This window comes from Quercus robur, chromosome 5 (assembly GCF_932294415.1).
Source record: "Quercus robur chromosome 5, dhQueRobu3.1, whole genome shotgun sequence".
In the NCBI taxonomy this organism is placed as follows: domain Eukaryota; kingdom Viridiplantae; phylum Streptophyta; class Magnoliopsida; order Fagales; family Fagaceae; genus Quercus; species Quercus robur.
Window position 1 is genome coordinate 70,390,989 of NC_065538.1, and position 13,464 is coordinate 70,404,452.

Genomic DNA, 13,464 nt, shown 5'->3' on the forward strand with positions numbered 1-13,464 from the left:
AAGTGGACAAAACTGCCAACTCAAACTTGATCACAACATGTAAACCAACCCTTTGACACTCGATTTATAGCCTAAAATCGCTCTCTTATAGTTGAGATGTTATTAAAAAATATAGTTTCAAAACCGTGCTTACAAACTAAATAGTTAGGAAAATGGGCTTAATTCCCTATTTTGGCCCACTTGCAGTTATAAAACTAAGGACAATATAGTGAAAAATAAATTGCTCATAAACGGCTCACTTGATAAGGCCTCCTCCCTCCCTCTAAACCCCTTCAGCCCCCCAAAATAAACACAGAGCAAAGAGAGAGGGAAATGGCTTACCATCTCTGCTCTTCACCTTCCTCCCTTTTCCACGACCGTCAACCTCTCTGCAACTTTCTTTCCTCTCCACCAAAACTTGGTTCCAAAGCCTCCACTTTCACCTACTCTTTCAAGCCCACTCTTCTCCCATCTCAACCAAAAACCTTACTTCAAATAACCCATGTTTCTCTACAAGACCCAATCCCACAAGAAACCCAGAACTTAAACCCCTCAAAGGGCAATGATTCTCAATACCCAGATGGGAAATCGGGGTCCTCCTCCAAAAACTATATCTGGGTCAATCCCAAAAGCTCCAGAGCTTCACAGCTTCGCAAGAATTCCTATGATGCAAGGTATGCTTCTCTTGTGAAAATGGCTGAGTCTTTGAATTCATGTAGTCCAAATGAGGAAGATGTTGCTGAAGTTCTTAGGGGTTTAGGTGATAGAATTTTAGAACAAGATGCTGTGACTATTATTAATATTATGGTGAATCCAGAAACTGCATACCTTGCACTTAGGTACTTTCAACAAAGGTTGAAACTAAGTAGAGAGGTGATACTCTATAATGTGACTTTGAAAGTGTTTAGAAAGTGTAGGGATTTTGATAGAGCAGAGAAGCTGTTTGATGAAATGCTTGAGAGAGGAGTTAAGCCTGTTAACACTACGTTTTCGACTATGATTACTTGTGCTAGGCTATGTTCATTTCCACATAAGGCTGTCGAGTGGTTTGAGAAGATGCCCAGTTTTGGGTGTGTTCCTGATGGTGTTACGTATTCGGCTATGATAGACGCCTATGGACGGGCTGGTAATGTTAATATGGCTTTGAGTTTGTATGACAAAGCTAGAACTCAAAAGTGGCGTATTGATCCAGTGACGTTCTCAACATTGATTAAAATCTATGGAACGTCGGGAAATTTTGATGGGTGCTTGAATGTTTATGAAGAGATGAAAGCTCTTGGTGTGAAGCCTAACTTGGTTATATATAACACTTTGATTGATGCAATGGGAAGAGCTAAGAGGCCTTGGCAAGCTAAGATCATTTACAGAGAGATGAAAAAAAATGGATTTTTGCCGAATTTCGGGACATATGCGTCTCTTTTACGGGCTTATGGTAGAGCTCGATATGGTGAAGATGCGCTTAGTGTATATAAGGAGATGAAGGAGAAGGGGGCGGAGTTGACTATAGTTCTCTACAACACTCTTTTGGCTATGTGTGCTGATCTTGGCTATGTTGATGAGGCTGTTGAGATTGTTGAAGATATGAAAAATTCCGGGACCTGCAAGCCTGACAGTTGGTCTTTTTCATCCTTGATTACCATATATTCCTGCAGTGGTAAAGTCTCAGAGGCTGAGGTGACATTGAATGAGATGTTCGAAGCAGGTTTTGAGCCAAACATCTTTGTTCTGACATCACTCATACAATGTTATGGGAAAGCTCAGCGTACTGATGATGTTGTGAGGACATTCCATCGACTCTTGGAGTTGGGAATTACTCCAGATGAACGCTTCTGCTGTTGTCTTCTGAATGTCATGACCCAAACACCAAAGGAAGAACTTAGTAAGCTTACTGATTGTGTTGAGAAGGCTGATTCCAAGCTTGGTCATGTGGTACAACTATTGGTGGGGGAGCAAGATAATGATGAAGAATTTAAAAGGGGATCATCAGAACTCTTTGATTCCATTGGTTCTGATGTAAGGAAGGCATATTGCAATTGCTTAATTGATATCTGTGTCAAACTAGATCTGTTGCAGAGAGCATGTGAGCTACTAGACTTGGGGATTACACTTGAGATATACACAGATATTCAGTCTAGGTCTTCAACCCAGTGGTCTCTATATCTAAAGGGTCTCTCTCTTGGTGCAGCCTTGACTGCATTACATGTATGGATAAATGATTTGACTAAGGCATTGGAATCTGGGGAGGAGCTTCCTCCGTTGCTTGGAATCAATACTGGACATGGGAAGCACAAGTACTCAGATAAGGGATTAGCAGCTGTTTTTGAGTCACATTTGAAGGAACTCAATGCTCCATTCCATGAGGCTCCAGATAAGGTTGGCTGGTTTTTGACTACAAAGGTTGCGGCCCAATCGTGGTTAGAGTCTAGAAGTTCACCTGGATTAGTTGCTGCTTAGGTGTTTTATGAACTGCTCTTCTCATTGATATGTAATGCTTAGAAGTGGTATGTGCTGCTTCTCAAATGCTTCTTTTATTTGTTTTTGATCTTATCTCTCAGAGGAGATGATATTAGACGATGAAATCTATTTATACTTTAATCTCTTGTAGAGTTAATGAAGTTTTAAGAATTTTTTGATAAAATTGCCTATAGTTGTACTCTGATCCCTTAATACATTATACGTCAGATCTTATAGGACCATGATTGAATAAATTCAGGAACAGCTACATGGGAATTGGGAAAGTATTGTTTTGTATTTTACTATTTTTCAAGCAAAAAATAAAAAAAAATAAAAAAAAGAAGAAAAAAAAAGGGAAGAAGCTGTTGCTGGGATAATGGAAGATAAAGACGGAGAGGTAATAAGTGATTCGAGACTTGAAGCTACTGGTGCCTTGCCGGTGTTGTTTCCATGGACAGCCGAAAAGATGTGATTTTGAATTCTGTTCTGTTAATGCAGGATGTGTCAAATATCCTTTGACCTATATCATTGTGGACTTTATAAAAGAATATATTGAATAATTGGAAGGAAGTAGTTTACAAGCACAAGGTTATGATACTTGTAGGTAAGCTATTGGCAAGAAGATAAACAAATTAACAAAACATTGTTGAAGAACTTAGATGATTTAATCAGCTTAGATATTCAATTTCGCACATTTCTTATGATTAGATTTACATCTCTTGGGGTATGTGATCCTATCTTTTCTCAGGAAAATCTTGATAAAAAAATTCAGATCTTTTATAAGAATTATTACACCCTTGACTAACTTGGCAAATGACATTTTGTTGCGGGACCATGAGATTCATGCTCCCTTGTCTTGCACAATGTATTGGGCTGTTCACTTCCTAATCCCAAAGTGTGCATGGGTTAGGTTGGGTTTGGAATAGTTTTAATCCCAACACGATATTATTAGTTTAAGAAATTTCCAACCAAATTCAGTTCATGTAACTCTAAAACAAACCCAATCAGGTATTGAGTTGGGTTGGGTTGAGACTATTTTGCTTGATCAAATAAAAAAAATTTGGGTTTTAATCCAACTATTTAAGCTTATTCAAGAAATAAGTACGAATTACACAATTAAGCCTAATATTTCAATTTTCATCATAATTAAGTCTCAAAATAGTGAAAATACCAAATAAATTAAACCAACAAAGTTAAACTAAATTCCAAAATCTAAACAACTCAAAGTTAAAATTTTTAAATAATTATATATATATATATATATTTTTAACTATTAATAGTGTGGGTTTACTTGCGTTGAAAATTTGTCAACCTAAATTTGATCCTACCCAATCTTCAAAATAAAATTTTAACCCAACTGAACCCGTCAACCCACAAAAAACCTAGTTGTGATGTTAGGTTGGGTTTGATCTTGTTTGTCAGGTTGGTAGATTGAAAGTACACCCCTGGTCATAGCATGGAGATGAAGATGATAAATCTGTATAAAAACTGAGTAGAAGGAAACAAATCTGTTAATGCAAAGTCACGAATTCACTTTGATTTTATTGCCAAAACTCTAAAGTCTAAAGTCAGTTGGATGATTTTATATTGTAGATAATTGTAACACCACAGGAGAGGATACTGGCCTCGGTGCATGAACCTCAGCTACGCACCTTTTCTGACTCTGACTTAACCAGGGCAATTTCCTTTGTGGCCCTAAATTCGTTGGCTTCTATTCTACTAAACGCTTTAAAAAAAATTGACTCTAAATTCTACTTAAACAAAAAGTTGGCTTTTGACATTTGAATAAATATTATGTTCTTTGATAAAGGACTGCAATAAAAAAACGCACAGACCTCTGACTTTGTTGACGTCAAGATTATCAAAATGAAAATAGTGGGATCTCTTCATGTGGGCAGGGGGCTTACTTGAAAATCCCTACCCTTGACTTGGGCAACTAAGAAAGGTTATATAAATAAAAATTGAACTGATAATGAGGTAGTGGTGGTATTGGTTTGCACGTTGAACTGCCTCCAACTTGAAATATGGCCATGCCAAATTATAAATTGATGATCCTAATTTGTTTGTTTTCAAGCACAATGGGAAACTGCATGGATGTAGTGTCCTATTCACAAAAGAAGAAGATCAAAGTTCTCATCTTTAATGGAGGAGAGAAAGAGTTCAATGCTTCAACACCAGTTGAGAAGATCACTTCTGGTCCTTACAATGGCTTTGAGCTGGTGCACCATGCCCAGCCTTATTCACCATTGCCACCCAACACTAGGCTAGAACCAGGGGAGGTTTATTACCTTGTACCACTCCTGACACAGCCTAATTACCCATGGATGTCTTCGAAAACGGCCAACCACAAAACTGGCAAGAGAATGACAATAAAGATTGTAGTGACTAAGGAACAGTTTCAGTTACTGTTAAGAAGCACAAAGAAGTTCCCGTCTGAAGAAATTTCAGTCAGATCTTTGGGGGGCTTTCGAGTAGGAGAAGGGTGTCAGAAATGGCAGCCATCCTTAACTACCATTCCTGAGGTATATTAGCATCCTCTTCATTTGGAATAGATCCATATGATGGTTCAGATTAGATATTACAAATTTAAAGGTGTATCTAAAGCTATGTTATTTAAAATTTTAAATGACACGGAACTTTGTACACTATCAGATTCAGGAAACACAGTCTTAACCACTCTATTTCAAGTGAGACAGAGATGAGTGATAGGACAACTTCTGGTATCTTTCTTCCTTTTTCTAACTAGTTGTGCCATAACCATTTCTCCATGGAAATTGTATATATAGCACATAACTATATATTTCAATCAAACAATGGTGAAGAGAACAGCAGTTCGGGATTCTCAGACTTCTCAATGTATTTCTTCTTTTTGTTCTAGCAATGTAGGGAAAATTTTCAGTGTAGGATGTAGAATATGTTTATGACAGTTGTATTTTCTGTCTACAATTTGCTACAGTTGTTTCAAGCTATGACAGTCATGTAAAATGTGTTTTCCTACCAAATCAATTACAACAGTTGTATATGACTTGTGGCTTGTGTTAACTAATGACGTTTTACAGTTGTTTCTTGCTACAATTGTTGTACGGATTGCTTTCCATCCTATCTAGTTACGAAAGCCATAGGACTTGTCATTATAGAGTAACAAGTGACAGTAGTATATCTCACTAGAATTCTGCAAAAGTATTAGTTTCACAATAGATGTGTATATTACATAGTTCAAAAGAATCTCGTAATCATTTGTATCTTTGTATTAATTTCACACTTCCATGATTTTGTGGCACCCATGCTATTATACAGAAGAGTTGCTTTAGCAACTTCAGAGGCCAGCCAGACTCTAGCTTTGTTACCTAAATTCATGGAATGAATATTTTCTGACTCTGGGTAAGTTTAATGCCATAGTTACCATAACAGAAGACATGTTTGTTGTGGAGCATGCGGGTATGTAGCAAATGCCTTATAAAAAATTTCAGGAAGACTAAAATCCAGTGAGAGTATTTAGTTTCATAAAAAGGTTATAAAATGTATGCTTTCAAGTACTTTGTTATAAGAAATGTTATAAGGACTGGGTTTCCCAATGTGTTTTGTTGATACATAATATCTTCATGTTAGAAACTTCAGCATCTTGTCAAGATTTCTCATTTAGGCTCACATAACTTTTGAAAGTCTGATTTTTATTTATGTCAAATGATTTCTCATTTCCCAAATTTATCATAAAGTTGCAGTTTTCAATTATGTTTCAAATTCAACATGATTTTGCCATTGAGTCCTGGCTCAAATGGCAGTTCCTCTTTCCACAAGAGCGTATGGAAGGTGAGATCATGAGTTCAAAAACTCATTATGTGTGTAAGTCATTAATAAAAAAAAAAAATCAGCACCATTTCGGTCCATAAAAAAAAGGCAGTTGAAAGTTCATTTCCTTCTTACTATTCACAAGTATGGAAGCAAAACCATATTGGATACAATTTACACAATATCACACAGAAGACAAAACAAATCTAACACATCACAAAGTCAATTCCCCCCATTCTAATCAGACCTTTATTTCTTCTAACTATCTTGGTTAAACTTCGTTTGTGTATCTACATTTGAAAATCACACAAAGTGGCTGATGAATCAAATGATTTCAGATTTCCTCATAATTTCAACTTTCTCCAATGTAGGGAATATTCACAATGCTTTTGTTACCCTGCAGCAATTGGAAACCACAAGAAGTTTAATATTTGACAGCCAAAGTTAATGCAAAAGTCATCTTTAAATCATCTAGGAGTTTCAATGCATTAGGCTAAATTAGTAATAGCTGTACCAAGAATGCTGAGTAAACAGAGGAAAAAACCTTGTAGATGAGTTTGCATGTCTATTCTTTCTATTATCATCCACCTTCATTGATGCAGCTTCCTTTTCTCTAGCTGCTGCTTCTCTCTTCATTTTCTTAGACTCTACTTCAATGGCTTTTGTCAACGCATCAACCTTCTTTATGAGCACCTGCATGGAATTTTACCACATGCAATCAATACTCTGAGAGAGAGAGAGAGAGCATAGTTTCTTATACATTACCTTTATTTCTTCATCTTTAGTATTCAAAGTACTTTCTTTCACATCACAAAGCTTCCTTAAGTTGATGACTTCCTTTTGAAGTCTATCATACAGCAATCCTGAGACCACATCTTCATTACTTCCTTTGTTTTGTGGATCTTCATCGCCTCCACTTTTGGATTTTCTTTCTGGTGAGGCTGTTGTTTCATCATTATCTGTGTCCTCCTTTTCATTGCTATCAACAACTTTACTTCTAGATGCCCATATACTTTTTTTCAGCATATTTTCTCCAGAAGCATGTTTCTTTTTCAAGTTATTTGCTTGTTTGAGCTCTAGAGTAACATTGGCTATTTCATTTTCTACAATGGGGTTTTGCAATGGAGAGCTTCTACTGACAGTAGAAGCCCTTGGCTGGGATGTAGACCTCTTTCTTAGTCCACCATTGCTTGTTAAAAAGCCAAATATGTTGCTGGACTTTTCTGTTTTTGGGGACTTACAGAATCTGTTAGGGTTGATTGAGAAACTCGAGGAATCCTTCAAACCTTCTTCAATTATTTTAAGTCTCAGCTTTAATTTATCCTGAATTAAATTCACATTAGTACAGATATTTTACAGATTTAAGAGATCAAAAGAAAAAAGAAGATAGGAAATTATATGTTCACCTTAAGTTGTGCTTCTGCCTTGGCTGTTCTCTCTGATATGGCTAGTTTGTCTCTCAGTCGCTGCATCTCTGCCTACATTTGCAAGGTACGATTAATCAAACAGAAAATATATGTAACAAATGCCTTCATCTGTATATTTACTTGAGTTCTAACATTAACATTGCTTTTCTTGTTTATACTTCAATGATCTTTTTGTTCTTGTTTTTAAATATCTTTGATCATGTATGGATTTAGCTAGCTAATTAAAACTGCAGAATCAGTCCCACATTCACAATAAGGGTATGTTTAAAGTGGAAAATGTTTAAAAAATATTGGGCTTCCTATAATTTTATGGGAAAGGAAAATACCTGCAGAATTCTTCTCTCTTCCAACCATTGCTTGACAGGCATTACTTTGTCATTTTCATCTTTCCACTCATTAGCCACCACAGTTGCAACTCTGTTTGCTGAAACTTTGACTCTTGCTAACTCCCTTTCCAGTGTTCTCTTTTCCTCCTGAGAAGTTGGACAAAACCATGGTTAGAAATTTGAACAAAATCCAAAAAATCGAAATCATCAGAAGACTTGGTAAATAAATTTTCAGTGGAACACTTGAAATCACCACATATCTATGAAACATACATGCAATTCTTCTATTTGCCGCCGGTAGTCACGTATAGCATTAGCAGCAGCCCCACCTACTAGAATAGCCTCCTCAAGTTCTTGAATGGTTTGGCTCAGCTTTTCAACCTCTAAAACCTTTTGGCGATTGGTTTTCTCAAGAATTCTGTTCTCCTCCTGCATGTGTTATGTATAAACTGGGTTAATTACTCTTCATTATCTTGATCAGAAAAAAAGCATCTGATGCAAAATCATGCCTGGCAGATCTCTATCTGTCTCTTCAATTCATAGTTTTGATTTTGAACCTCCTCTACTATTAAAGCCCTTTCTAGAGCACTTCTCAAAATTCTCTCTGCTTCAAGCAGGGCAGATTCTTTTGACTTAGTGAGACGTTCCAGAGCCTTTTTATCCTCCTGCATTGCTGCAATCTGAAAAGGCCAAGAGTGAAGGAAAAATGTATGCATTGTGAGCTATCAACAAAGTTGGTATATTGCATTGGTTTCTAAAAGCAATTTCCTTATAAATTTCATCACCTACCTCATTCTTGTACATCTTGATTTCAGCCTCAAGAGGAGCAATGACTGATTCTATAGGAAGAGAATCATCCTCTTTTTGGTTTGCATACACCCTTCTTAGTGTTGCTTCAGCAGCATACTGTGCTGCCAATGCATCTTTCTTCTCACTTGTTAGTTTCTTGACTTCAAGATTCTGCATTTCATCAGATTTTGACACAATGAAGTATCTCACATTTAAACACACCATAATTCCAAACAATATTTAGTGACTGCTAAATATACCTTATGGTCAAGAAGATTTTCAGTAACTCGGAGTTTCTCTTCCATTTTATCAACTTCATTTCTGAGCTGGAAAAAATTAATGAAATTCAAACAGAATTTTAGTAGTGAAAATTTGTTAAAAAATAGTTTCTTCCTACAAAACCAAAAACTTCCAAATGTACTTAGTACTACAAAATTTTGGTCTTGAAATGTGAAATAATAGCACAGATTAACATATCCTGTTAATGTGCACAAATGTGTGGAAATTGAGTGCCAATGTTTGCATATGTTTTTTTGATTACCTCTTCTACAGCCTTATCCTTCAAAGCTTCAGTGGCTCTCAATGCCTTGATTTCACCTTGAGCATTCCCCAACTCCCTATCCTTCTCTGAACATTCAAATCATGAAATGCCTAAGCTCTTTTTTTTCTTTAAAGAAAAAAGGAAATCATGCTTTGAGGTGGTTATATACTCCATAAGCTAAATAAATTGGAAATAAGCTTTGAAAACGAGCCCTTAGAATAGAGTAAAATAGTGAAAAAAAAAAAAAAAAAAAAAAAAAAAAAAAAAAAAAAAAAAAACTAAGAGAGATACATAGAGAAAAGCAAGAATTTATTAGTAATGGCATAGTTCAACTCTAAAAACTCATGGGAAAAAGAAGAAACTTGTGCATGTAGTACAGGCAGCATCACACGAACCACAACACTGGTCCTTAATACGTATGAACTCTAGGATAACATAGAACTGAATCAGAAAGCAGAACTAAGATAGACCCAAAAACCTGAACATCCAATTCAATGATCCTATTGAACTCACTGTAGTAATGGACACATTAACAAGTTTAATGTCGTGTTAGGCAGTGTGTGTCAGTGTGTGTGTGTGTTTGTTTTGAAAAGAGAGAAACCTTTGAGTAGGTTCTGGAGGCGATTGAGCTCTAACACAAGAGGGTCTGGGTGAGAAAGAGAGAGCTCATCACATGCAACTTGTTCTTCATAGCTCACCATTTTTGGTTTTGTTTTTTTTTTTTTTTTTTTTTTTTTTTGTGCTTGGAAGTTCAAGGAAATCAAAAAAATCAAGTACAAGAATAAGAACAAAGAAGTGGGTTTTAAAGGGTTTTAATGGGTGATTGAATGACAGACTATCTGAGGAAGAGACATATATTTCAAGGAAATTGACCGCAAAGAGAGGGATGGCTTTCCCTTGCTGTGAAGCAAAAAATTGAAAGGCACATTTCATGACTTATAAGCCGGCCTAGTCGGCTGTTTTGGCTCCTCTCTTCCCTCCTTTTTACAGTAACGGTTACTTCTTCCTTATAATCATTTTTATTTTGAACCTCACTATCTTAAACTAATCCATAACCTATAGATATTCTCTCTTCCAAATAAATAAATTAAAATATATATATATATATATATATATAATTCTTTCCTTTTCAATGGTTCTAAGTGATGATGACTCTACTCTAGTGCAAGCTGCATATAAATGTTTTAAATTACAATTTTATATAGGAACAAACAAATGTGAAATGCTTAATTATCTAATCTATGTGGTGGGTGATAGTGTATTTGATGGTTAAGAATATATATCTTTTTATGTTTAATTGTAAATATGATGTCATACTATTTCAAATTTTAAATGGTGTAACATAGTGCCTTTTAAAATTTGTAATATCTAATTTGAATAATGAAATTAATTCATTTGAACTTTTGAAGTAGAAATGATTTTCCTATTTAATTTTTATATTATATAAAAAGTAAAAGGCTATTATATTTGATTATTTAAGAATGGGTATGCCCATTTACATTGTTGAAGAGAAGGATCGAAGGGATAGGGATGAGTTGGTTACATGTGTTGCAACTTGAGTTGCAAACTAATACGTGATTAGATAAATAAAACCCAAATATGTGAAAAATTAAAACAAGAAAGATAGAATACAAATCTACTAAAAATATAGTTTAAAATTACTACCAATTTTACTATAAAAAACTTACAAATTGACACATTAATAATATAATAGTAAAAAACATTTTCAAATAATTTTTTGAAGGTGATTCTCTTGTGATTTCATTGGCACTCACTGGAAAATCTCTCCCTCCATCATCAATAGCCTTGGTTGTCTATGGAATCATCTACTTCTCGCATGAGTTTCGTCAGTTTGAGGTCTCACATACCCAAAGGAAAGGAAACCAATTAGCTCATTATGTTACTTGAATTGAGGAGAGCTCTTGCTTCTTAGAACACGCTCTCTCAAACGATGTAATCCCTTTTCATTCAACTTAATGAAATTTCATCTTTATAAAAAATATATAATAGTAAATAAAATTGTCAAAGAATTGTTTGTCTTACTTACTTTTAAAGTTGACACATTATTTTTTATTTTTTTGAGCCTTAAAATTGGTAATATTCCTATCATCAACAAAAAAAATCATAAAGAAAAAAAGAATAAAATCCGTGAGATAAACATGCATTTTTTTTTTTTGTCCTTATCTAGATGAAAGTGGTTGATGATAGGTCTAGTTCTACTGTTGTTATTATTTATGTGTTAAAGACTTTAATTACATAGTAATGTATATCCAATATCATAGAAAAATCCATTTCCTCTGCTAGAGTCCTTTGCAAATGATAAGAAGGAGCAGTGTGGGTCTGGTCATTATCTGAATATATTGATGGAAAGCTCTTGTTTTGGAGTAACTCAATTGCTTAAGCGCTAAATCAGTCTTTAAAAGGCTATGGTTTTCTACTTGGTGGAAGTCACTCAAACAATTTTTGAATAAAACTAAGAAAATGAGGTATTTGATGACCTCTTGATTGAAAGGGACCAACTAAAAGTGGCTTGAAAGAACAACATATTCACTAGTGTAGATGGAGCCATTCATCTTTGCTTAAAAGCATTATTGTATATACGAAAATTATATGAAGCTCCAGCAGCATTTGGACACTTAGCCATTTGGCAAATTCTTTTTTAGGGTATATGTTGGTGTAGCTGTTTGATTAGACGACAAAGGGAAGACTTCACCACCCTCACCAACACCAAGTAACCCTTTAAAATAGTGAAAAATAAAAAACCAAAACTAAACCCCAAATACCACCAAAATAGTCAAAAGGGTTCTTGATTATTTTAAGCTTTGGGGATTTATATATTGATTATTTCTTGGTTAAATTTCTGACCAAAGTAGCTGTGAAAGTGATGTGAAAGTGGGATCAAGCTAAGCCTTGAGTTGTTCTGTTTATTTTGTGTTCCTTATTGGTTTGAGTAGGTAGATTAAAATAACTCTTTTTAGAGTATTTTTAATGATGTCATATATAGAATACGTGTTAGTCCTCAAAAGGGTGCCTCCCCCAGGTGTACATTTTGTGGAATGGTTGAGATGGAGGGACCATTGATCATCTAAAAGGTTCATAGAAGGATTATAATATAAAAAAGAAAGGCATCATAGTATTTTACTCTATTAGGTTTTCATAGACTCAAACTTTTGCTAATTTAATTGGCAATTGCAGCTGGTTATAGAGCCCTGAACTAGGACCTTCCTTCTTCTCCAAAAAAAAAAAAAAAAAAAAAAAAAAAAGAAAAAGAAAAAGAAAAAAAAGAAAAGAAAAGAAAACTAGGACCTTCCATGTCTTGTATGATAAATTCAAATGAATAATTTGGGAGCCAAAGTACCACAAGCAAGGGTGGAGCTACTTGTATGAGTGGGGGGCCAGAAATTTTAAAAATTTTTAATACTATATATAGATATTTAACATTTTAATTATTAGCCTACAAAAATAGGACTTGACACCTCCAAATATTTGAGCTAGTCCAATGATGCTCTTAAAAAAATTGTCCAATTGATCTAGTAGTTATAGAAAAAAAAAAAATTTCTCACATTTATTTTTTATTGTAAAATGTGTTCTTGTGTTGTTAAAGTTTTGGATCATTCATGTCTTTGAATACTTCATTAGTTCAACTGAAATTTTTTTACTCACTTTGATAGACAATTTGGTAACTTATATTAAAAATGAAAACTTTAAAGGATTCACTATGAAGGATACTAAGTTATATGTGTATAGATGTATGTGTTTGTGCATATTTATGAAAGTTTGTATAAGCTAATAAATTAGTATCATAAATTGGCCTCTCAAACAAAAATTTCTAGCTATTTCCCTAGCCACAAGTCATCAAAATCGCATTTATGTTGAACTTCTTGTTGAACTCTAATTTGGCCACCCAAAAAAAAACATTTGGAAATTATTTGCTTAAGTGTTTAAACCAATTATTTGCATAAGCAATTTAACAAAAGCAATTTATTTGCTAAGTGTTTAAACCTATATTTAGTCATGAAACCGATGAACTAATTTAAGAAGCTTCTTTGCAGCTATGCCTAGGTCAAATTAGTTCATAGGTCTTTTTCATTTTCCATAAAACAACAACAACAACAACAGTAAAGCAACAACTATAATGTGGAAAAAGACAATCTTGAAG

General features: G+C 34.6%; 2 protein-coding genes across 2 annotated transcripts; one reads left to right on the forward strand and one right to left on the reverse strand.

The window, feature by feature from the left end:
- Positions 1 to 233: 233 nt before the first annotated feature.
- Positions 234 to 2,617, forward strand: LOC126726903 (pentatricopeptide repeat-containing protein At4g16390, chloroplastic). The gene has a single exon (XM_050432320.1). It carries the CDS (start codon positions 313 to 315, stop codon positions 2,431 to 2,433), a length of 2,121 nt encoding a protein of 706 aa, XP_050288277.1. The 5' UTR covers positions 234 to 312; the 3' UTR covers positions 2,434 to 2,617.
- A 3,703-nt stretch (positions 2,618 to 6,320) lies between these two features.
- Positions 6,321 to 10,287, reverse strand: LOC126726904 (microtubule-associated protein 70-5). The gene is made up of 11 exons (XM_050432321.1): positions 9,907 to 10,287; positions 9,306 to 9,391; positions 9,025 to 9,090; positions 8,765 to 8,935; positions 8,485 to 8,655; positions 8,249 to 8,404; positions 7,976 to 8,122; positions 7,629 to 7,700; positions 6,988 to 7,545; positions 6,767 to 6,915; positions 6,321 to 6,619 (listed from the first exon to the last, which is right to left on the reverse strand). The coding sequence occupies exons 1-11, from the start codon at positions 10,004 to 10,006 to the stop codon at positions 6,601 to 6,603; spliced, it is 1,695 nt and encodes a 564-aa protein (XP_050288278.1). The 5' UTR covers positions 10,007 to 10,287; the 3' UTR covers positions 6,321 to 6,600.
- Between the last annotated feature and the right edge of the window lie 3,177 nt (positions 10,288 to 13,464).